The sequence below is a fragment of the Papio anubis genome, chromosome 3 (genome assembly GCF_008728515.1).
Source record: "Papio anubis isolate 15944 chromosome 3, Panubis1.0, whole genome shotgun sequence".
Lineage (NCBI taxonomy): Eukaryota > Metazoa > Chordata > Mammalia > Primates > Cercopithecidae > Papio > Papio anubis.
The window spans coordinates 109,870,687-109,894,868 of record NC_044978.1 but is presented as its reverse complement, the minus strand read 5'-3'; the positions used below and the strand labels follow the sequence as shown (position 1 = coordinate 109,894,868).

Genomic DNA, 24,182 nt, shown 5'->3' with positions numbered 1-24,182 from the left:
GTGTCTAGGAATACATCTGCCACTTTCTAAAGTTCTTGGTGAGTGTTACTTCTTTCTCTTCATCCTCTTGTTTTTTTTTTTTCATACTTGATTTTTGCTGAGGACAGCAAGATATTCTCTTCATATTAAAGGGGAAAGAAAGCTTAGAAAAATTCAAAGTTTTATTTCAAATAGCCAGCCTAAAATAAATAAAATATTTCTGTCCATTTCTTAGTATATGTGTCTCAATTACAGCAGATATTAGAGATGGATATATTACCCGTGTGATTCTTTGAATGACTTATGGCCATAATTATTTAAATTAAACTCATTCTATTTGTTCACTAGAAATGTAAAATGTGAGCCATCATTTATATTTTGGGTACTTGAAAAGAAAAATAAATAAAATCTCACCATGACAGTTTCTGAATTCAAAGAAAATTATAATTTCCCTCTTCTTAATTGAGAATATTCAGAGAAGCAAGATGCTTATGCACATACTTCGAAATTATCACCTGAAGCAGTAACTATTAAGCTGTCTTGTCAAGTGTTGCTTGGCTTGCATTTTTAATAATATTTGTGGTACCCTGGACTTTGTACAGACAAAGGCTGAATTGCTTGGCTTATCATCTTGAAAGATCCTGTTATTCTGCTTGCTTTTACTTGCTAGGAGGATCCTACTAGAATATATTGTCCAGAAATAGGTCATCAATAAGTGATTCAAGACAAAATATATATATACACACACACACACACACACACACACACACACACATATATACACATATATATGTGTGTTTTGTATTGGAAGATTATCATAAAACAAACATTTAAAACAGAAATAAGGTAGCATTTTTATTTTCTTTTTATAGAGAAGAGATTTTTGATATTATCTTTCATTTTACTAATTCAAAAAATATATATTTAGTTAATCTTGTTACAGTAAATTGATACTTCTTACCATTTGATTTGATTCGTTGACATATTCTTTTGTATGAAATATTGATCATAATATTTGGTGCCATTTATAATATAAAGAGATTGATACTTAAATCACATTGGAAATAAAATGTAAGTAGTTTAATGATGGAGTGCTGCAATAGAAAGCTGGTTTAGAAAATCAGGAGCTAAGTAGAGTTTATATACATTTTGAGAGAGGACAAAAATGAAATTGAGTGAAAGAACTGAGTCTTTAGGTAATAACATAATATGGAAATTGTTTGGCAAGATAAAATCTTCATGTCTCTCTCTTATGAATTTAAGGAGCTCAACAGTTTTACCTCATTAGCACCTTTTGCTTATGTCTGTCTGATGTGGCAGCTAGATTTCAAGAGGAGCCATCTGATGTATAAGATTTATTTGCGTCCTTTGTGCCTCTGCATTTTTCACATCTTTGCCTTTAGAACAGAATCAAGAAATAATGCTATATTTAATTTCACGTCTAAGAAATGAATGTCTATATAGTTTTTTTTTTTAATCTACAATACTTAATGTCTGAAATCACACATTCTGGATTTTTTTGAAAGTCAGTATGGTTTCATTGTACTTTGTGTTTCAGTGGTATTTAAAGATTTAAAATTAGATATCGTTTTTGTACACACAAATTTTTTACAGGTTTCAGAAATTCCTTAAATTATAATTACATCTTTATTGAAAAATAAAAATTTGGCTCTGTACTGTTCAGGAAATGGTTATGGTACATAGAGATTCTCAAAACTGGAGTATTTTACTAGGAAAAAGATAGGTTTAGAACTCTTCTTTGGCCAAATAATATTTTGGAAGCTATGTAAATTGTACTTAAATTTTTTTTTTTACATCCTGTAAATCTTCAGAACTCTTAAGGCCACTGTGGATAAAATAATGCCTCGGTAAGAAAGAATTAATGGGGTCCCAACATATCACAAGAAGTTAGTTAGTATTTAAAATGATGAGGTTATCCATATTCTTAATCTGTAATTTTTAATCTTTCTTTCATATCTGTCTCGATGTTTGTATATGTAGATAAATCTATGAATTAATATTTAGCTAGCCAATTTGTGAGAGTCCTGAATAGATGGGTTCAGTGAAATAAAGATCTATTATTAATTTTAAACTAATGGATTTTCTTTCAACTTTTATTCCATTGATGTGTTATTTGTGACATGACAGATTTAAATAAATTACTATGTTTTTATGTTACATTTTTCTCCCTTCTTTTTCAAATTTGTGGTCCTTTTTTCCCTTATTTCATTTTTTTAATTGCATTTCTTGTATTCCTCTTAAATTTTTTCTACTCTATTTATGTATATGCTGAACTTTATTCAAAATATACATATTTTTCTTTCTTTGCTTCATTTTGTTAACCTCACCCACATTTAAATTTCTTTTATGTGACTCCTCCCCCCTGCCCTGGGGCATATTCATATGTGTTCGTCTTGGAGTTATGATGGAAACGAAGAATGATAATTTCTTAATTTACTTTTAATTTAAAAATGACAATAAAAACTTTGTGATTCTCTTCTCCCAATACTTTATATCCAGTTCCTTCTGTAAATACCACATACTGAGGATACGAAATTTCTGTATCTCAATTAGTTTTCTTTTACAATTTTTTGCTATAGTTCCTGGTTATTTTCTATTTTTTGAATTTTTTTATCTTTCTGTTTCATATTGTACAGTGGGAAGAGATTGGTGAAGTGGATGAAAATTATGCCCCTATCCACACATACCAAGTATGCAAAGTGATGGAACAGAATCAGAATAACTGGCTTTTGACCGGTTGGATCTCCAATGAAGGTGCTTCCAGAATCTTCATAGAACTCAAATTTACCCTGCGAGACTGCAACAGCCTTCCTGGAGGACTGGGGACCTGTAAGGAAACCTTTAACATGTATTACTTTGAGTCAGATGATCAGAATGGGAGAAACATCAAGGAAAACCAGTACATCAAAATTGATACCATTGCTGCCGATGAGAGCTTTACAGAACTTGATCTTGGTGACCGTGTTATGAAACTGAATACAGAGGTCAGAGATGTAGGACCTCTAAGCAAAAAGGGATTTTATCTTGCTTTTCAAGATGTTGGTGCTTGCATTGCTCTGGTTTCTGTGCGTGTATACTATAAAAAATGCCCTTCTGTGGTACGACACTTGGCTGTCTTCCCTGACACCATCACTGGAGCCGATTCTTCCCAATTGCTCGAAGTGTCAGGCTCCTGTGTCAACCATTCTGTGACCGATGAACCTCCCAAAATGCACTGCAGCGCCGAAGGGGAGTGGCTGGTGCCCATCGGGAAATGCATGTGCAAGGCAGGATATGAAGAGAAAAATGGCACCTGTCAAGGTAAGAGTTTGCCTCCGGATCTGCAGGGGCTGTCTGCTTCAGTTGGATCATGTATATGTATTTCCTCCAATGATTATGAGCAAATGACCTTTTACTTTGCTAATTTATGGAGATTATTTCTCTCAAGTTTGATTTTTCTCTTTTCAGAATTTTGAAATTTCTGGCAACCATGAAAGATTTAATGTAAGATTTTATTGGATATACATAATTAATACTCAGAGGGTGTCTGACTTGCAGTGTAATATTTCATATTCACTTTGCTTTTAGAAATTTTAGTTTTGAAAAACTCAAACCAAGGGACTAGTAACCTTCATTGTATAATTATTGTCTGCTACTTCTATTTTTTCTCCATGAACCTGTCTTCTACTCTTTATTTGCTGTATCAAATTTAAATGCAAAATCTTTGATTAGACTTGTTTGGGCATGTTTTTAACTGCCTTTTAAAAATTCTTCAGAAAAAAAGTTCAGCCATATGAACTTTACAGCAAAACATTTGTAAACTGAGAGGATTAGTGTACTGTGTTGTTTACATATGATTGCAATTACGTGCTTGCTTTTTTAAAATTACAGATATTTTTAAATGCATAATAAGCAGTGCCCCACAAAAATAACTATTTGAAGATAGAACCGATACAAAAGGTCATTTTAAAGCAATTTGCCCTTGGGGATTTTTTTTTTTTTTCTGTTTTTATTTTTCTTTTAAATTGAAACTTGATCATGCATGCTTCTGTCTTCATTTGAAAATGCCCTCATTTTGCCCACAGTGTGGTGAGTTGGCCGTTTAAACTGGAAATTTGTCAATGGCTTTCTGGAACAAGGGAGTATTTTATATCAAAGCGAAGAGCAGTTTATGGGAAAGCAAGCAAGCATTTTTCTAATTTAAATTATTCGCCCTCATGATCCTGAACTTGTTTTCATCATGATGTGAGTGTACTAAATAGGTAATGAAAGTTAATGAGTATTAACTGAGGGAACTTTGGATGCTGAGCAGTCCCTTGGTCCTACCTGGTAGTTTCAGGTGCATTTATTTTCCCTAAGTCCACTCTATTAGATGAATCAGACTTCCTCATTTGTTCATGCTTGACTGTAGATTGATTATCGATCCAGGGAAACAAAACTAGGGAAATTACCTGTAAATTATGATAACTTTGGTTAATTAATTATCTCCAGAAGCACATTGTACTTCACTTGAAATTCCTTTTTCAGCACCAGTTTCTATTTTGTATCTTTGAAATACCATCTACTATTAATTCTGTTGTTTTTCCATGCAAGCTACAACTTTCTACACTTGATTTTATATCTACACAAGCACATCTGAAAGTTTTGTTAAATCAAAATTATGTTTCTAAAATAAGCATAAGCTTATTGGGGAAATGAATCATAATTTCTTCAGGATTGGAATTAAAGAAATATTTGAATATTAGTTTTTTTTATTTTTGAGCAATCTTATTGGTTTAAGGTGAGGTTTTATGTAATTAATTAAAGGATCAAAAGCAGGAGTTATAAGCAATCCACTGAACATATTTCTGTCTAAAATATTGTAAATATAAATCTTATTAATTATTTCTAAAAATTTGTTTATTAGTATTATAAACCAACATACTCTATTTGGTTGTTCTTTTCTATCATTTTAGAGAATATGTGATCACTTAGTTCAGACCACCATGACCTTTGTCTTTATTTTGATTGGCAGATAATATGAGAGACCTCTCTCCATCTTTTGAGGATGCATTTTGATTGTTGATGAGATTAAAACATTCTGCTGGTGATAGTCACAAAAGTCTTGGGAAGCAGCGTTCTGACAGAATGCAATGCTGTCTTAGCGCAAGTGTTAGCATACATCTTTTCTTTCTCCTTTCATGTTCTTCTCTTAACAATTGAAAAGTAGACCCTTAATTGAGGGACAGTGGATTAACTGGAGACATTTCATTGTAGAAAACTTTACTTAACTGGACTCTGTCTTAATTCATGCATTTATCTTCCTCCCCTGGTAGTAGGAGCAGTGGTTTGCAGAGTTGATGCAAAAAGTTTACTACACAGCCCAGAGAATGTTTCACACATGCATCTGTATGATTAATGCCTGTTGGTATTTTACTGTGTACAAATGGTATGTGATGGCACTCTAGGAAGAATTTCAAGTGTTTATTCTATACATAACTTATATGATTTAATGACTCATTGAATGAATAAATAAATCTTTAGAGTTTGCTTTGGAGAACTAAAGAATCATAGATATTGTTGAGACATTTCTATCTATACACAGTAAGTACATGTAAGTGTGTGTGTGTGTGTGTGTGTGTGCGCTATAAAATGCCACCATGACTCTAGCTCATTTTACAATGTTAACCTGCTAGTCTCAAACCTCTGAGTGGGGATCTTGGTGATTTGGAACCATCCTTCTAAATAAGCCAGAAATTTAGGGATAATTTTTCTCATCTCTTTCCTACTCGCTATCCAGTTCCAATCCATCACAAAGTGTTTATAGAAATTACTAGTCAACTTTCTCTTTAAATTATCTACTTCTCTCTATTTCCTTTTCCTTTCAATATAGAGGTAAACCTTGTTGAAACTGTGCTTTCAAATTTAATGAATGACTTTATATATAGTTTTGGTTTTTTAACCATATGAATATATCACCTATAACAAATGCAAAAATTTGTTTCCTACACCCATCCCACCCCTGGAACCTCCCCTCTGCGCGCGCGCGCGCGCGCACACACACACACACACACACACACACACACAGACACACTCTTTATACACTTCAGTGGTCTCCTTTAAGACAAAGTTTTTTCATTAAGAGGCTGTATGGTTTTGCTCCAGTTATCTTTCATGACTCATCTTAAATTTTGCTTTCTCTCCTTCCCTATGCAATAGCCAAGCTAGTTTTTTCCAGTTTCTCAAAGACAATTTGCTCATTTTCACTACTTGTTGTTTTAAGAGTATGTTCTCTTCCATGAATTATTCTTGTATCTAACATACACTAATCCTTCAGATGTGTGCTCCAGTATCCCTTCTACAGAGAAGATGCCCCAATCAATCAAGGCTAAATCAAGCATCACTGTTTACTCATATATCTGTCCTTCATAGAACCATTTAGAACTATTATTTTACATCTATTTGCATACTTGTAATCTGTTTAATTATTCTTTCTGCTCCTGTTAGTCTGCATACTCCTTGATGGCAGGAATAGCAGGGGACTGTGTACTCCTTAATCTAAGGGATGAGAAAGAAGTCAAAAAGCAAAAGAGAAGGACAATTAATTCAAAAGAGTAAAGAAAAATTGCAAAGGTATAAAAGAATACTGTGTTATTCTGTGTTAAATACCACATTGTGTTGATTCATTTTACCTTTGTATTATCTGTAAAATATCTCCTTTGTCCGAAAATTGATGGATATGTCTTTTAACTTAATCATTTCTTAGTTCTAAGACTCTCAGGCTAAATTTCACATTCAAGGTATTAAGTCATATGTGATTGGTACTTCACATATTGACTATTAGAGAAGACAATTTATTGAACTTTACAGAGCACAGAATATCACATATTTAAATATAATATGGCCATGTTACATGATGACATTTAATTATTGTTTCTTAGTAACCAAACTATATTAGAATTTAATTAAAAATAATTATATTATTGAGAAGCTAAAGTTTGAATATGTCTGTGGCAATGATTTCCATATGTTAATATTTCTTAGTCTGTGCTGGCAGGTGACTGAGTACTTGCTGTCATATCATGCTTATGTGACTTGTTATATGTGCTTTACGTGATGGAGTTGACACACGGCCTTTTACAAACTAAACTTTCAAGATTCAGAATGCTAGGCAGCTCATTAACATATGGCCTCAATCCGGATGACCAAGCAGTGAGTCTGGAGTCCTGGTCAATTTGGCAATTTGTGATCTGTCATCTTCATATAATTTCCTCTCGTTTAACTTTCTTTAAGAGAAATAGACTACCTCACCCATAATAATCTGGTTTTGACGAGGTAACAAAATACTCATTTCTATTGTATGAACTTAAAATATAGTGTACATTTATTTTTGTAAGTCTTACTTATATGCCTAAATTTTCTATAATAAACCGATTTAAGTCTACAGATTTATTACTTGGAAGTCTTTTTTTTTTATTTTCAGAAACAAATAATGTCTGAAATCCATTTATCCCAGTATGTTTCCCCACTTGTTATTTATTATTATTTCTGATGAAATTCATGCTATTTTTTCCCCTTAAGACTCATGTGAGACTTTTTTTTTAAGTAAAAAAAATGGTTAGCAAAAACACATTTTAGAAGTTTCTGCCTTTTATTGAAGTGAATGTTTTTGACAGAAGTAATTGAGTTCACATGAATCAAATGTTGCCTGCTGAGTGCTCTTGTGATTATGTTGCTGACTTACTCAGATGCAAGGCAAGACCACTAATCTTCATCAGTTGCTAGTGGAATGAAATGGTAATTTGAAATTAGCCCTAGATAATTATAGTTTCACTTATATCAAATGGAGGAAAGAGATTCAGATTGTGGGTCACTGCCAAAACCAGTCAGAGTGAAGAAGGTATATAGTACATGCTAAAATACAGGATAAGGAGGGTTACACGTCAAGGGCTGTGGAGAAAAAGTACTTATTAATTGTCCAACTGGGAGATGATTGCACAGCAAGGAAAATGTAGTGAAAATACCCAATTCAAGAAAGAGCCTTGATTCAGAAACAGTACAGCTACAGTGGGGAGTAGAATGCTGATCATTCATACTTCTGGTGCATATTTATGATTGAAACAAAATTGGCTGGAAATATAGTATATTAGGTGTTCATGTAATTATGCATTAGAGAGCTTAGTTATTTTTAATTAGGCACATTACCAAAAAACATCAAAGGGGTTGAACTTATCGTTCTATTTAGTATGTTATTATATGTAACAAAAGGAACCTATTTTAGTTTCAAAATTTGAACAAATGATGGCAATTATGGAAGTACAGAATATCAACGGTGCCCGTGTGAGATGTGTCGGGGTGTGTGTGTGTGTGTGTGTGTGTGTGTGTGTGTGTGTTCTGCTTTGGTGAGGAACAACCAAGACAATTAAGTAGTCAAATCATTTCACCCACTTACAAACATTACATAAGAGAATAATTCAAATAGTCTTTTTTTCCCCCTATGTTAACTGCTCCCTGGCCTACTTTTAGATTAGTTCTAATAAAATTTTAGAGAGTACTCTGCAATTGTTGTTGTTGTTGTTTGTTTGTTTTTGTTTGTTTGTTTTCTCTAAATCGAGGTTTTCCAACACTGAAGCTATTGATATTTTGGGCCAGATAATTTTTGCTGGTGGGGATGGATATGTTGTCTTGTTCGTTGTAGACTATTTAGCAGCTTTCTTGGGTTCTATCCTCTAGATGCAGTAGGACACCCCACTCCCCAGTTTGACAGTCAAAAATGTGTCTAGATATTACCAAATATTCCCTGGGGGCAAAATCACTCCCATTGAAGAACCACTAACCCAAATACTTCTTCCCTCCCCAAATGAACACACATGCCACTAACACAAAATATGTTTATAGATATGTTTACGGACTGGATATCTTTGCAAAATTGAACATTTTTCTTTAAATTTGGGAGAATGAAGGAGATGTACATGTTTAAATGTGACTAATTGAATTTGAATATGGTGGGAAGCATACTGCTTGTAAGAGGCAGCATACCCTAGTAGTTTAAACACATGAATTCTGAGTAAAAATGAATATAATCTTATTCCACCTTTTCCATCTATCAACACTATATCCCCATGCAAATTGCCAAATCTCTCTGTTCTTTGCTTTCTTCATCTCTAACTAGCTCGTAAAAATATTACATAAAAATTACTTGGCACACTACCTAGCACACTATATTTATTCAATTAAGATTATTTATTTTAGCTCTCATTAAAAATAAAATGTATTTATAGGCATATGTGTCTTCTTTATAAAATAAAGTATAGCTACAGGTTATAAAATTATCTAGTTTTCTCTAAGTACGTAGTATAATCCTGAGCAATTTAATTTATCAAATAATAGTACTACATTTTTTCCATTGGGTAAATAAAACTATGTAAGTTTTATAGAACTTCCTTTATAAAATTTTTGTTAGAAGTGCAAAACTGAAAAATTTGCTATCTGGGTAGACATTATCACTCATTCTATAAGTTGTTATTATAGTAGGTACTCTATACAGCCTTTACAATTCCTGTATCCTAGGAATGCTGACATATATGCATACAAACATGCATATAGACTCACATCTACAGTTAAAATTTATGAAATTTTCTAATAGCGGTGTGGGTGAAGTATGGTATTTTAGATAGGGAAATAAGAAAATGTTTTGTTTTGTTTTCTGAAATGGTGGCATTTAACATAGAAATGAGGGGGAAAAAAACTGTGAAAAGTATGGGAAACAGTGCAGCTAACAGATGGAGCTTCCAGTGCAGAAATCTATTTTAATACATTAATTTTATATATTTATCATTTCTTTCTAAAATTACACTTTCAAAAATGTATTTGCTTATTAAAATCTGAGAAATAGAAAACCTGATGATTCCTGAACTTAACAGCTAAAATATGATGTTTTTACACATTTATTATTATCTTAAAGACAGAAAACTCCTAATAAATATCTAGGGCCAAATGCATGCATATCAAACATGAAACAATCCAGTTTATTTATGCGTGGTGTTGGTGGATGATTATTTGTAAATTATTATACCCGTTGAAAGTATAAAACCCATTTATTTTTCTTAAAGAACTCGTTTCATTGGTTTGACAATGGTTAATGACTAGTGACTCTTCTGCTACATGTGGATGGACAAATACGGGGACTTGGCAATGAAAGAAAAGACATAGAACCACCAAAAACCTTGTGATTTCTTTCTGGTCAAACTTTTAAATCTGGTTTGCACTCCTACTTTCTCACTCATAAAATAAATTATACTAGTGAAAGTCTTGAGGTTGTATATATTTTTAGTTTAGAATAAATGTAACAGGCAAATGCTATACCTCATATTTACAGTAACAGTAATAATTACTTTGTAAATTTCACTTTGGGCAGGTTTTTAGGATGTTTTATATGATGATGACATGTTCCATATTGTTACTGTGCAAATGAATCTTAACATAATGGACTTGAGTTTCATCATGGTTATATGGATGGAGAATTAATGATTATATTTTATGTTGAAATGTCTCATACTTGTGTAAACACCTCTTAATAATAAACATTTATTAAAATAATATGCACTGGATAAGCTCCTTTTATTATAATGCATTTTTATAAAATGATAACTATCAGGAAAAGATTTTAATGATAAAGACCTCACAAAAAAGCTTTATATATTTAAAATTCACAACATTTAAATGTTCCAGGACACCAAAAAATAGTCCCTTTGTTTTATTGTTTGCTTATTTTCTTGTTATTCAGATACCAGCAAAAGAACTTACATAAAGTCTGATAACATAAAACAGAACCGCTCTCTTGGGAAAAGTGTGTACAGAGAAATTCGATGGTGAAAACTCAGAGTGTGATTTAGCAAATATTTCAGTATCAGTTCTCAAATTCTTGAGAACTAATAGTTCAAAAAATAAATGCAAATTATAAGAAACAAAGTAGCCAACACTTGCATAAAATCATTCAATAGACTCCAAACATTACAATTGATCTCTGAAAGCATCAGGAAGTATTTGTGTGCGTAGCAGATTAACAGCATAGGACTTAAAAGTGATGCCGGCCTCAGCTCAAATCTCACGCTAGCATTTGGTAAATACGTAACTGTGGTTAAGTTACAAAACCAGATTGAGTCCTGCTTTCTTCCTCTGTGAAATATTAAATGTTATAATCTTCACCTGTAAAGTGTTCATGTAGCTTCAAGTAATATCTGCCTATTTAGAAATGGTACATGGACCGGCAGCATTGACCTCACCTGGGAATTTTTTAGAAAGGAAGAATCTCAGCCTTACCTAGAATGTCAAATCTGAATCTACATTTTAGCACATTCCTTGGTGATTTTTATGTACACTCAAGTTTAAAAAGCACTTTTGCAGTGAATGTGTATTTCTTTTTTATTTCACAGATTGGGATACTTAGGTACAGATAAATTAGGACCATGTTAGTATATAAGGTCAAGAACAGTAATTTATTTATCTTAATCACTTGTATATATGTAGTAATAGTACAGTATCAATGTTTTTAGAGCCATTGTGCATTAGTTAAACGTTTTTTCCCCCCTCAAAATGTTCCTTAATATATTTTATCATATATATGGTAATTATTTAATTTTTGATAGTATTAGAACTAATAACACTTCCTTCTGATAACTGCATTATGACTTAAGAGTTACGTATTTACTATCATTTCTCTATCCCATTATCATAAATAGGCAATATTTAGCCAATTAGAGGAAAAGTCAAACAACAGAAAAGTAGAGAAAAAAGTAGAGATGCATCCATGTTCTAATGAGTTCAATTTATAAATTAGCTGTTTGTTTATTTTGCCCCCTTTTGGGATGCTTGTCTTTTTCTTACTGACCTAGAGGGGTTTCTCACATGATTTAGCATTTCCTCTTACTGACGTGCATTATTGGGACCAAATTTTATCTAATTCTTCTGTGCTCAACATTTAAAGTGCAACACAATCATTTTAAACAGCATTGTTGTTGACCATACCAAGGAGAAATTCTGATATCAGGGTATGGTGCTAGCCAGAGGTTCAATATTTTTCAAAATGTTTCTTAGTTGATTGTTACATGAAACCAGGGTTGACATGTGTTGTAACATTTGAAATTCATGTGTGTTTGGCTTTTGGTGACTAATATGAATTTGCACCCCAAAACCTCACCCAGGGAAGGCTACTGATTTTGATTCTTGAAGGAAGGTTGTGCTTTCTTCTTCCCATTTGAAGGTTATCAGATAACAGCCTCTTTGTGCTTTCCTTGTGCACATGGGCACTTTTCTTTTCTTTTTTTTTTCTTTTCTTTTCTTTTCCTTTCTTCTTTTCTTTTTTCTTTCTTTCTTTTATTTTTTTTTTTTTCTTTTTATTTTTTGACTCGGAGTCCTCTTAAAGATGTAGCCAGCTTTTCAAAGTTTCAGATTTTCTGGAGGTCTCCCCACTTGGTACAAGGCTATGGCCTTTTCTCTTGGATTCTGGGACATTAAAATTCAAGTTGTCTTGTTTCCCAGAGCCTGCCTCTTGCCACTGAGCTTGCAGAGCCGCCTAGGATATGCTCTGGCACTCACGGCTCCAGGCTTTGGCTTCCCTTTGTTTCTGTCCTGTGTGGATTGCCATTGCCGACATTTTTAATTTATTAGTTTTAATGGAATTTGTGTTAAAACGAAACATAACAGGAACCTAAAACTGTTATACTTAGTTCAAGATTTCTTTTTGGTGCTTGTACCTGAAGCATTTTCAGGTTTTCTTAGACCTTCACATGGCTGGTACTGAACGCCTTCTGAGAACTCACAAATTCTAAATTTCGTAGCTCCCCAGGTATACCATGCCAAACACAAAATGTTTAATTAAAAAAAAAAAATTACTGTGGACTGCTAGGAAGATAAAATTTGTGAAATTACTTGACCCCCTCAATGCTAAATTCACAGTTTTCTATTAGGTAAAAAATGAAGAATGTTTATGTTTTTCAAAGATACGTTTCATTTAAGTTCTACTCAAAACTCATGTTATTTTACTAAATAGTTAATATCTGAAAATATATTAGTTAAGCTGTCTGAAAAATTTGGCAAGTAAAGTAACTTTCCTTTGTTAATAAGCATTGTCATTTTAACATTGTAATGAACAGAAGAAAAGCTGTGATTTTTCTTTTCCTCCTTCTGTAAGTAACGTTAGAATTAAAATGATTTACATGATTTAGGAAAAACAATTCCCTCTCCGTCCTTACATTTTTTTTTTTCATCTTTTCTGATCACAATCTCTGAAGCTTTTCTAAAAAAATTAAAATTGAAATGAATTCAGGCAAAATCTTTTCTTTGAGTCTTTGAGAAAGGAATATGAAATAAAGATATGAGTGAAACTTGGGAACAGAAAACTATTTTTTAAAAATTTTTTTAAAATAGTTTTAGCATAAAGACTCCTAAATGATATGATAAAGTTAAATTTGATTTCACCAGTCAACTCAGTAATTATAATTAATTCATGTCATCTGTATAAAGAAAACAAAAGGCATGAATTTAGAGGTGTTAATACTAGTTACTGCAATAAGATTAATCATATTTCTTCATAGTACTAAAAATGAAGATATAATACAGACATAAATATTGGTCTATTTCGTAATCTCTTCATTACAAAACGTAAGTGCAACACAATGATCCTTCCATGTGGAAAAAGGAAAACTTTTATTTTAGACAGGATAATAATATATTTACTTGGCCGGGCGCGGTGGCTCAAGCCTGTAATCCCAGCACTTTGGGAGGCCGAGACGGGCGGATCACGAGGTCAGGAGATCGAGACCATCCTGGCGAACACGGTGAAACCCCGTCTCTACTAAAAAAATACAAAAAAACTAGCCGGGCGAGGTGGCGGGCGCCTGTAGTCCCAGCTACTCCGGAGGCTGAGGCAGGAGAATGGCGGGAACCCGGGAGGCGGAGCTTGCAGTGAGCTGAGATCCGGCCACTGCACTCCAGCCTGGGTGACAGAGCAAGACTCCGTCTCAAAAAAAAAAAAAAAAATAATAATAATAATAATAATATATTTACTTTTTTAGCACATCTTACTTCATTACCTTAATAAAAATGTAACATATGAGTTGAAAATTTTATGAAGGTCAGTAAGCTAATAAGGAAAATGAGGTCTGGAGTGGGAAGTTGGGGAAGGGATTAACCTGTCTGATATCACACAACTACCATATTTTAATTTTAGCCTTAAAATCATATATTTTACTTCAGACTCTTTGTTTTACTTTTTGACTTTGTACAGTGTAAAACCACACTCCATCACAATGATTGATTTGTAGTTTTAATTGTATATTGCATCAATGATAAACCTGAATAAAAAGTACTGCTACTTCCTAGGTCCATATCTAGGATTAATACGTTAAATATTTTGTGCTTTACCTCTATAGATTTATTTAATGTACCCCCTGGATGGATTAACCTTGAGAAATCTACTTACCCACTATAAAGGGTTGCATAGAAAACTATCTAACTAATAGCAAGTGTAGCTTAATTTGTATCTCTGTCTCTCTCTCCAATTTATGCTACTCATAGAAAAGTATGCCTTTTACTGAAATTGTACAATTATTGCCTTTAAATTTAACTCATCCCTTAGTCTAGAAAGACGTGACAATTATTATAAGTCAGGAAGGCATGGAATTACCAACCCTGGCATAGTTCTTTTTAGGAAGTGTGTAATTCGCAATAACAGTAAAAAAGTGAATTCTAAGCTATACATGATCTCATAACTGGTTTTCATTACATGAAAATGCTTTTATATCCTTTATTATTTCTTGTCATGCGTGTAGATCACATCTTATCTTTAAATATTTGATTCTCTTTGGTGCTTAAATGCTTTGTCTGCATTTACGGCTGACCAGTAGTGTTTCATCTATAAGAACCAAAGTGATTTGTTGATATGCTTTCATCTTTTCTGAGCTTGAAGATATCATGCTCATTTGAGCACTGTAAAGGTGTAGTTTATAAAAGAAAAGGTAAGGAAAGAAAGAAGAACCACAGTTTGGAGGAAGTAACAATTAGAGCAAATGATAATTTGACTGATGGATAACTCCATTTCTTTGATGGAATTGTTAGCAGGAATCAGACGTGGAGAATGAATGCTGGAAAGTTCCTGCTGTGTGATTGTAAAAGAGAATCGTAATACACTACTCCATATGCATAAGAGCTTTTCCTCTGATGAATTCAAAGTATTTTGAAAGGATTCCATTAGAACATATCTAAAATAAAATAAAAAAAAATGAGACTATCAAAGTTTTATTTTCCATTCTGTGGGTTGGAAAAGTCATGTGATGTGATTTCACCAGAGTTTCCCATGTTACCCTTAGGCTTCCTTTTCCCACACTACTTTTATGCCTCACAATCTGAAAGCAACATAATTACTTTGTCCTGTGAATGATTTTTAAATGTTCACCTATTCCCAATATTTTCCAATGCTAAAAGCTTCTTTTTTTTAGAACGAGACTGACCTGTATTACTTATTTATTTTAAATTCTCTTTAGAAGGTTCTGTGTGTCATCTGTGTTTGCTCTCTTGGTTCAAGCATGATTTAATATGTCAACACCGGTTTGTTTAACTGCATTTGATTGTCTTCCATACTTCACTTAGAGCTAGGCAAGTCGCCTTTCAAGAATGTTGCTGCCCAGATAAATGAAATGTCACAACAGTGAAGACTCCTTGTTTTGTGACAGCAGTGGCTTTCTTTGGCACAGTCAGTGGTTGGAGAGGGAGGTGGGGAGGGAACCTAAACAGTAATAATAGAGCCCATTTAAGTCAGGTTGTGCTCCTCAAGGCCCACACAGACCAGCAGCAATAGAATAATGTAGTTAAATTTGGGGGGAGCTTCAGTCTTTATTCAGGTGAAAATGAATTTAAATCCAGAATACTATTATGAACAAGGGTGAAAAAAAAGTCTGTTAGCAGTTTCACCAAATAACACTGAAAGAAATCAAGTTTTAGTTGGATTTCTTTCATATTTCATTACCAGGCCCTGAATGGTTATTGCTCTCAGTACATAATGTTAGAAACCAATTCATGCTAAAAAATGTTTACACTGTCTCCCACAATAAACATACTGATTATGATTTCAAAACCTGGATTAGATTTTAAATATTGGAGGCTCATAAAGCTTAGTACTTGGCACAAAGAAAATCCTCAATACTTGCTAGTTAGATTAAAAGTTTAAAGCAATTTCAAATTTCAATGAGAGATAATCCTAGATAATGTGGTGGGGTCTTTTGTTTGCTTCTGTTTTTGTTTTTGTAGTAGCATTTGTTGATATTGCTGCCACCACTCTGGCCATTGGAGCACTGGAAGATAGGAGCACGCTCAACCTGGTACTGTGGTACTGTCCAACCAGGCCAGCTACTCATGGCAAACCCTTTAAAGACTTAGAAGCTTTCTAAGAGTTGTTGGTATCAGTGCAAGTGTGAACATTTTCATCTCAATTTAAAAGAGAAATAAACCAGACCAACCAGGCATGTTGTTAATGATTGAATATATGTTACAGGAATAGAGAGACCATAAATGAAACGCCTTGATCAGGAACTAAGGGTATAAGAAATTAAGCATTCAGGAAGCACAGAATTGGGTGAAAAATCTAACTTCTGGTACAAATCTGATGAAGGGGAAAGTCTTAGCCGAGGGCAACCTGTCATCATCAAGGGAAAGACCAGCCAGAGTGTTCCCCTGAGCAGACCTCAGGAGAGCATAGTTATTTTCATCTGCACTTACAGGGAATGGAACGAAAGCTGAGGGGAAAAGGAGCTTGTTCCTAGAAAATACAAAAGTAGGCCAAAGGGAATAGTTTGACTTTCAAGTGCAGTGTAAAAAGCAATAATATACTAGAAATAATAGCGATACCAAGAAATAAGATCTAAGATTCTGAATATCAGAATTGTCAGGATATTTTAACTGGAATGGTAAAACAAGAAGAAGGGTTGACACATTTGCAAAAACCTGCTATGTGCCTGTACTGTTAAATGTTTTATTCATATTCACTCTTTTAAGCTTGACAACATCCTGCGAGCCACCGTTTCAGGGGCAACTGAAAACTCAGAAGGTTAATTTTACTAAGATCACACAAACTAAAACTAGAAAGTGGCAAATTGACATTTGAACCCAGTGTGTTTGTTTCAAAGTCTGTACCTTTTTATTACATGTTCTGCAATAAAATGCATTTGAAATTCATTTAATGATGTCACCTCAACTTAGATCACCTATAAGCTTAATCCATTGTTTGTAGGAGCTGCACTAGAGTGCACATGAGAGGGCGGCACCCCAGAAAGACACAGGAGCCACCAGAGTTGTCTTTACAGAAGAGAGATTCGGATCCTATTTTCAGACCTCAGACTGAGGAAAAGGAAAAGTAGCTAGAAAGGAAGAAAATGTAGTAGCAGGAAGATGGAACAAATAAGCAAAGCAAGACTGAGTGAGCAAAGCAAAGAATGCATAAGAACGTCTAGGATTCTGAAGCTCTTATCTGAGACAATAGAGGCCCTATAATTAGGCTCTATGAATAGTCAGGAACCGAACTAGACTTTTTAACATATTTCCTATGGGAACATCCAGATGGGGGTCAGGGCACCTTTTGGCATAAGCTCAACATACATGTTGTAGTTGAGGGAGAGATTGTGTCCATGGGTTAAAAGTTCTCAATACATTTCTGAACTTTTGGTTTGTACATTCTTGGACACATAAGCTGCTTTGTGTTACTTGTCTGCTCCTGTAAATAGTACAGGATTTTTTTAAACATGTTTTGGCCTTTGGAGTATTAATTGTCATTTGTATTCAAGTTTTGTTTTGTTTGTTGTTTTTGTTTTGTTTGGAGGTGTGGTATGGAAGCAGTAAAACAAAACTGTACTGTATAAAATAAGGGAGGAGACTTTGTCAGGATTCTGAGGTGGGAGCATCCTTTGTACCTCATGGACCTAGTTGGATCTTTAGATTTTTCATTTCCACAATAAAGAAGCTAAAGGATTCTTCATCTCCCCACCAACTCTGAAATTACACATTTAGCAGGTACAAGGTTTCTGACTGGAGGAGACTTTCAGTTTGAAGTGTTTTCCTGTCATTCTTGATGGTGGGAAGTTGAAAAGAAGCAGAACACAAAACAAAACAAAGACAATTAAAAGCAAAAGCAGAAATAAAAAATATCTTTATAAGCAAAATAGTACAATGAAAATAATTGCCACTTCTCTGATGATTGATCTAAATGAATCCATCATGATGATAATGAAGACAAATGTCCTTGTGTTCTAATGGGTACAACAGAACTGTTTTGGAAAAAAGAAAATTCACATCCATGCATTATCTCACCCAGCTGCATGCCAGGTCTGTAGAAAAGAATTTAATCCTCACAATAACTTTACCAGATATATACTGTTGTTTTTATTCTATAATTGGAAATAAATGAGGTTAATGTAGATTACATATGATTTCCAAGAACCCTGAGTTAGTAGTTAGCTTCAAATACAGCTTTAGCTTTGAAAGAAAAAAAAAAAAAAAAAAACTCACTGAGATTTCTAACATTTTAGAATAAAACACATATTAGTTTTTAATTTAAAAAGTAGATAAAGCTTAATTACTACAATGACAGGTGAAGAAATGTATAGTAAAAGGGCAAATATATAGAGTATTGTAGCACTGACCTGAAGAAAAATAATAACTGCTACCTGTTTTGAAAAATCAAAATCAAAGACAACTATTTGCTAATAATTGTACGAAAAGAAGATATAAAAAGAACTAATTCTACTCATATGACTATGTATATTTATATATGGCATCAGTAATACGAAAATAAATCACAATGAACTGAAGATTATCTAATTATTGCATAACTTGAATATGTGACTAAATTTTAGTGGGGAAAGTTTTATTCAATTGAGTATAGTTAAGAGATTGCTAATATATGATCAATTTGAAGTAGAAAAGATGGTTTCATATTATTCAAAATAACATATATGCAATCAAATGCTGTTAATATTTACTGAGACTTTCTCATTACTTATTTAATTAAATAATTCAATAATTAAGGAGAATTTCACTGCAAATCCAATTTCCCTAAGTGTGCCCTCTCTCTTCCTCTTCCTTATTTCTTTCCCTCATTTTCCTTTTCTCCTATTTTCCTTTTTGTCTTTATTTTTAGAAGACATTCCAAAAATGATTACTTTTGTATTTCTCAGTGTATTTGATGTAGAAAACAAAGTAAAGCTGCAGGTATTTTTTTCCAGTTTTATATTATAAATATTACTAATTTTATAATAAGTCTTGAAAAGGAGTAAATGTCCATACTGCTGTAGAAAAATATATGCTCCTTTTCTTTCTTTTGTGTAAATTGTTTCTAATTCATCATTTTAAATGCTTCTTAGAGCTCGTAGATTTATAAGCACTGATTACAACAGCTGTTTCATGTTTTCTCTGTATAGAGATACACAGCTAAATGTAACTGTAATCTCCAATAATCTTCAGATTTTCTTGTTTTGTTTAATTTTGTTTTGTTTTTCCTAAATAAGTCTTCTTGCTTTATTCTTGGAAACAAAAAGATGTTGTTTTATTTGTATCCTGCCATTTCAGCTTGTCTACTAATAAAGTTAACATATCCTGTTTCAACTCTCAAAAGCACTAACTACTTTAGCTCTTAAGGTCAATTAAAACGGTAGTGTTGGATCCTGAAAACCTCTGAGTTTCAACTCCTAGGTAAGATTTAAAACCTGGTTGTTTCTGATTTTTTTTCTTTTCTTCAATTCTTACTACTTTTTTCTAAAGTTACTTTATTTTGTGTTGTTTTGATTTCTTCTACTTACACGCTGTTTTAATCTGCTTTTTTTCTCCTCCCTTATAAATTTTCTGTAATATAAATTCATTCAATTTGTTTATAGCAAAGTCTATATATCACACACTATTCTAAGCAATCATATTTATTATGTAATTGGATCCAGACACACAGACACAGACACACACATACACACACAAACACGCACGCACACACATACATATACATGCATGCATGCAGGTAGTGAAAAACAGAGAGGTAATGAAGACAACAGTTAGTAAGTACTGGAGCTGGAGGAAAGCCTAGGCCATGTCTTCCAGGGTCTCTCTGCTCTTCACTACTACGTCATTCTGGTCATAGAGAGAACAGCCTGTCCTCTCGCCTAATTTTTTCTCAATTTTCTCACCAAGGCATTTAAAAAAAAAAAACAGTTAAAAATAAAAAAGAAGGCTGTATATATAATAATTATACGAGTGACAAATGAGTAATTAAATAGGAAGATTTTTAAAAATATTTTCATAAGTTCTTTTGATTAAAAATCTCAAGAACACTTAGGCACTTGATCCTTTTATCTTGTAAAAAGAGACTCATTCAAATACAAAATATTTCCATTAAAAATTTACATGTACACAAACTCTAAAAGTTAACAAAAATTGTTATGTACTAAAATAGTAACATTGTCATTTAAAATATGTTAATATTAAAGGTATTAGAGACACTTTTCTAATAGGTATTCAATTTTTGTTCATACTGGTTCCTCTTGTTTGCTGTGCTATTTTTAAATATGTCATAAAGGAAAAGTTGATATGTTTAGGTTATGCTTTGTCACATTGGAGTATTTTTGGGGGTTGAGGGGGCTGTGTCATGCCACTCAAAAAATCCAAAAAGGTCTTTATTGTCAAGTTCGTTCAAGAGAATTTTGGAAAAGAAATTTGAAATATTATTTTGTATTTTAAAAATATATTAAATTATTATTTGAATTCCATAGTTAAGACATTGAAGATTGGCATTTTCAATTAAGATATATTTTCTCAGACATCAGTATTACTGTCCATCCAACAGTGATTTAGTCACAGAAGAGGAGCACATTATAGTTTGAAGAAATTGATGAGTTTCTGTTTGAAGGAAATATTTTCATTACAGGTTTTGTTGATACCTTATCCATATTATTGATTTTATTATTTTAAGGAAAAGAATAACTCTTAGGTATATGAATGGAAAAATTGGATATAAATTGAAGAGATTTATAAGTCTAGTAGAATTGATCATGTGTTAAAAGTTTTAGCTAACTTTTTTCAAATTGGTTATTAACATATATTATTTTACAATTTATTTATACTTAGCATATTACATATATATTACATATATAGTTTGTAAACATATTTTAAATAAATTTAATTTAATGTTTAATAATTTAATGAACCAGTATATACATTTGCAAATAAGAATATATAAACCTATTGTATGTATACATTTAGTCTACTTTTTGGGAAACGAATAATGTCAAACAATAGAATTTCTTTTTCATGATTTTATGTGAAAAACAATAACAAAGGTATCTTTCTTTTTTAACAAAATCAAATTTTACGTGTTCTGAAGGGTGATAACCACAAGCCATAGGGAAAAGTACCAGGCTACATTCAAATTAGCCTTATTGTTCTGTAATATCTTCTTGGAGTACAAGGTTAATTAGTACCATAGGCGATATGCATTATTCATCATTGCAATCAGTCTTTTATTCTGTGGGGTCTTTATCAACTACAAATTGTTGTGTTTCTTGTAACAGAACCTTGACAAACTATTGTCATATTTAATTTTACTGAATTTTATTGGTGATATATAAATTAATTCGTGTACTTTAAATATTCCGAAGATGCCATTCCAATCTAGAAAACTACACAGTAAGATTAAAGATGAATGTCCTCCTCTTTGGTAGGAAAACATGAATTTTCAAGGTAATGAACATAGATTATTTAATAATGTTTGTGTTCAGTGGCAAGAGTTTCTCATTAAATGTTGATTTTAAAATTTTCTTTCTATATTATTAATTTTCTCTCTTCTTAGAATATAAACTCTCTAAGAGCAGGAATTTTATATATTTTGTCCGTGATTTATCAGAGCAGATAGACCTGGTTTATACTTTAAACATATTATTAAATGAATTTAATGAACAACTATGTACATTTGCAAGTAAGAATATATGCCTATTGCCTAACAGTTTAATAAGACTTCAATTGTAGATTAAAAACAAAAAAAACTTGTCTCAATTCTAGTTTTTGTATTTCTCCTCCTCTTATTTAAAAGAGACAAAGATATAAGAAAGCAAATGTGGAGGTAATGTCAATTGCAATACAGAAATGATTATCTATTGTGTAATTCTAAGTTGTAGAATCAAATGATAGCCAACCAGCAAGAATTCCAATGGTCATTTTCCTTTATTTTATACCTTTGCAGACTTTTGAGTAAATACATGTAAATTGGCAAATTTCTTCTTTACCTCTTTTTTTCAGAAATCACGTAATTAAAATTGCACACACACAACACAGCTGCAAGTAAGTTGCAAGAGATATTGGAATTCAATTTTTTTCCTCTTTCCTCAGAGAATATACAAGTTACTTTCATAGACATCTGTAACCTTCACTCATCTGGAGAAGAGTTATCAGAAAATTTCAACTTTAGGAAAGCACTTCAGTTTATTTCTTTTTGATAATTTGACCATATTTTTTTCATAGAGTAAGGTAAGGAATACTTCATGTTTTTTTTTTTGTTTTTTTTTTTTTTTGTTTTTTTTTGTTTTTTTTTTTTTTTCCAATTGCTAGTCCCTTTTGGTGTCCAAGCAAAAATGATTGAGTCTTTGCCATCCAGAGGAAAAGAAGGTATTTTATGAGCAAAGAATACCTGACTTTGCTTATGTGATGCACAGTTTCCCTTTTCATAGTTCAGATCTAAAATTTAAAATGGAATGTTATACAAGGTATAGTTAAAAATACCTACTCCCTTGTCTCAGTCTAAGAATGGACTTGTGGTATCTGGAAAATTAGTCACAAATTGTTTGTCAAATGGAAATTTTTATACGCTTCTATGGTATCACAGTAACAGTGCTGGTTTCAAGCTATTAAATTATTTTTTTCCTTCAGAACATACTGAGGAGTTCCTTTTACTTATTTATTTTTTCCTAAAATATCCAGACATGTTTATTACAACCCAGTTTTTGAGGGATTGAGGAGGAGGGCCATTTCTATGCGCTTCATAGTGTCTACAGCAAAACAAGCAAACCAACAAAAACAAAAAATGTTGAAAGGTGCTCACACACATAGAAATGTTCACATTATTAAAACATGAATACTTCCTGCCTTTTCAGTTAAACTTTGTTAACATAAATTAATTTACTAGAATTCCAAATGTCTATGTGTAAAGAATTACAAATAAAACATAATTAAAACTCTTGAACAGTTACCTCATGACTTTAGCATATAAACCCAGTTATTGCCCATTTAGAAACCTTCCATTAAATTGGTACTGAAGAGTTTTCATGTCAATAAGTTAACTAGTTCAAGGCTATATTTTATTTAAGGAAGTAAAGTGCACTGAAGACATTTCTAACTCAAAACCTGGTAACTGTTAAGATAAAACAAGAATTTAAAATGTCCCTATGGCTGGTATATTTTAAGATTCATTACCTTTAGTTAACATAATCTATATAACATTGTCAAGTGAAAAAATATTAGGTTAAGTTTCAAAGAACCCAGATTGATAAATAAGGACCCATGTTTCAAATACCACCTCTACCAGAAATAGACCATTTTGGGTAAATCACTTTGCTTGCTAAGACTTCAGTAGGTTAGTCTTTAAAATAAGAGATTGACTTTGTAGGAGATGTAAAAATAATTTACCCTCTAATCTTTTGAGTTCTTAGCTGAGACCCTTGTAACAAAAGACAGATTAACAAGAAGAAAAAAGCAAACAGAAGTTTATTAACATGTTATGTGAAAGATACACAAGAAAAAAACTGAGTAAATCTAAAAGAGATGCTTAAAACTCTGGCATATAGAGTATCTTCAACAAAGAACAATATGCTTTTAGAGAAGTGACAAGACAAAGGAAAAGGACCCGAATAACTAGAGGAGCAAATTGTCGTAGGCTAAATGAATGGGGGAACAAATGATGGATAAAGGCTAGTTAGTAAAGTGTGTTATTTAGATTCCTTCGTGCCGTGTCCAGGCTGAAAAGGGTCTGAGGTCTTTTATGCTCAACTTTTGTGCTCTTTGGGGACAGGGGAGGAGGGACATCTTTGTAAATTTAAGTCCTAATTTTAGTCAAATAGGGGAAGAGCAGAGGGCTTATGTTTTATTTTATTTGAGATATGTTTCATATTATTTACCTTCAACACAAAATAATCGTTATGCCAAAG

General features: G+C 32.5%; 1 protein-coding gene across 5 annotated transcripts in view; it reads left to right on the top strand.

Annotated features, from left to right (window-relative positions):
- Positions 1-24,182, top strand: part of EPHA5 (EPH receptor A5) — a 340,958-nt gene that overhangs the window by 66,363 nt on the left and 250,413 nt on the right. For all 5 annotated transcript variants that reach the window (XM_017958793.3, XM_017958795.3, XM_031664478.1 and 2 more), the window contains exon 3: positions 2,637-3,300. In XM_017958793.3, the coding sequence (XP_017814282.1) occupies positions 2,637-3,300 (664 nt within the window). The remainder of the gene's footprint in view (positions 1-2,636; positions 3,301-24,182) is intronic.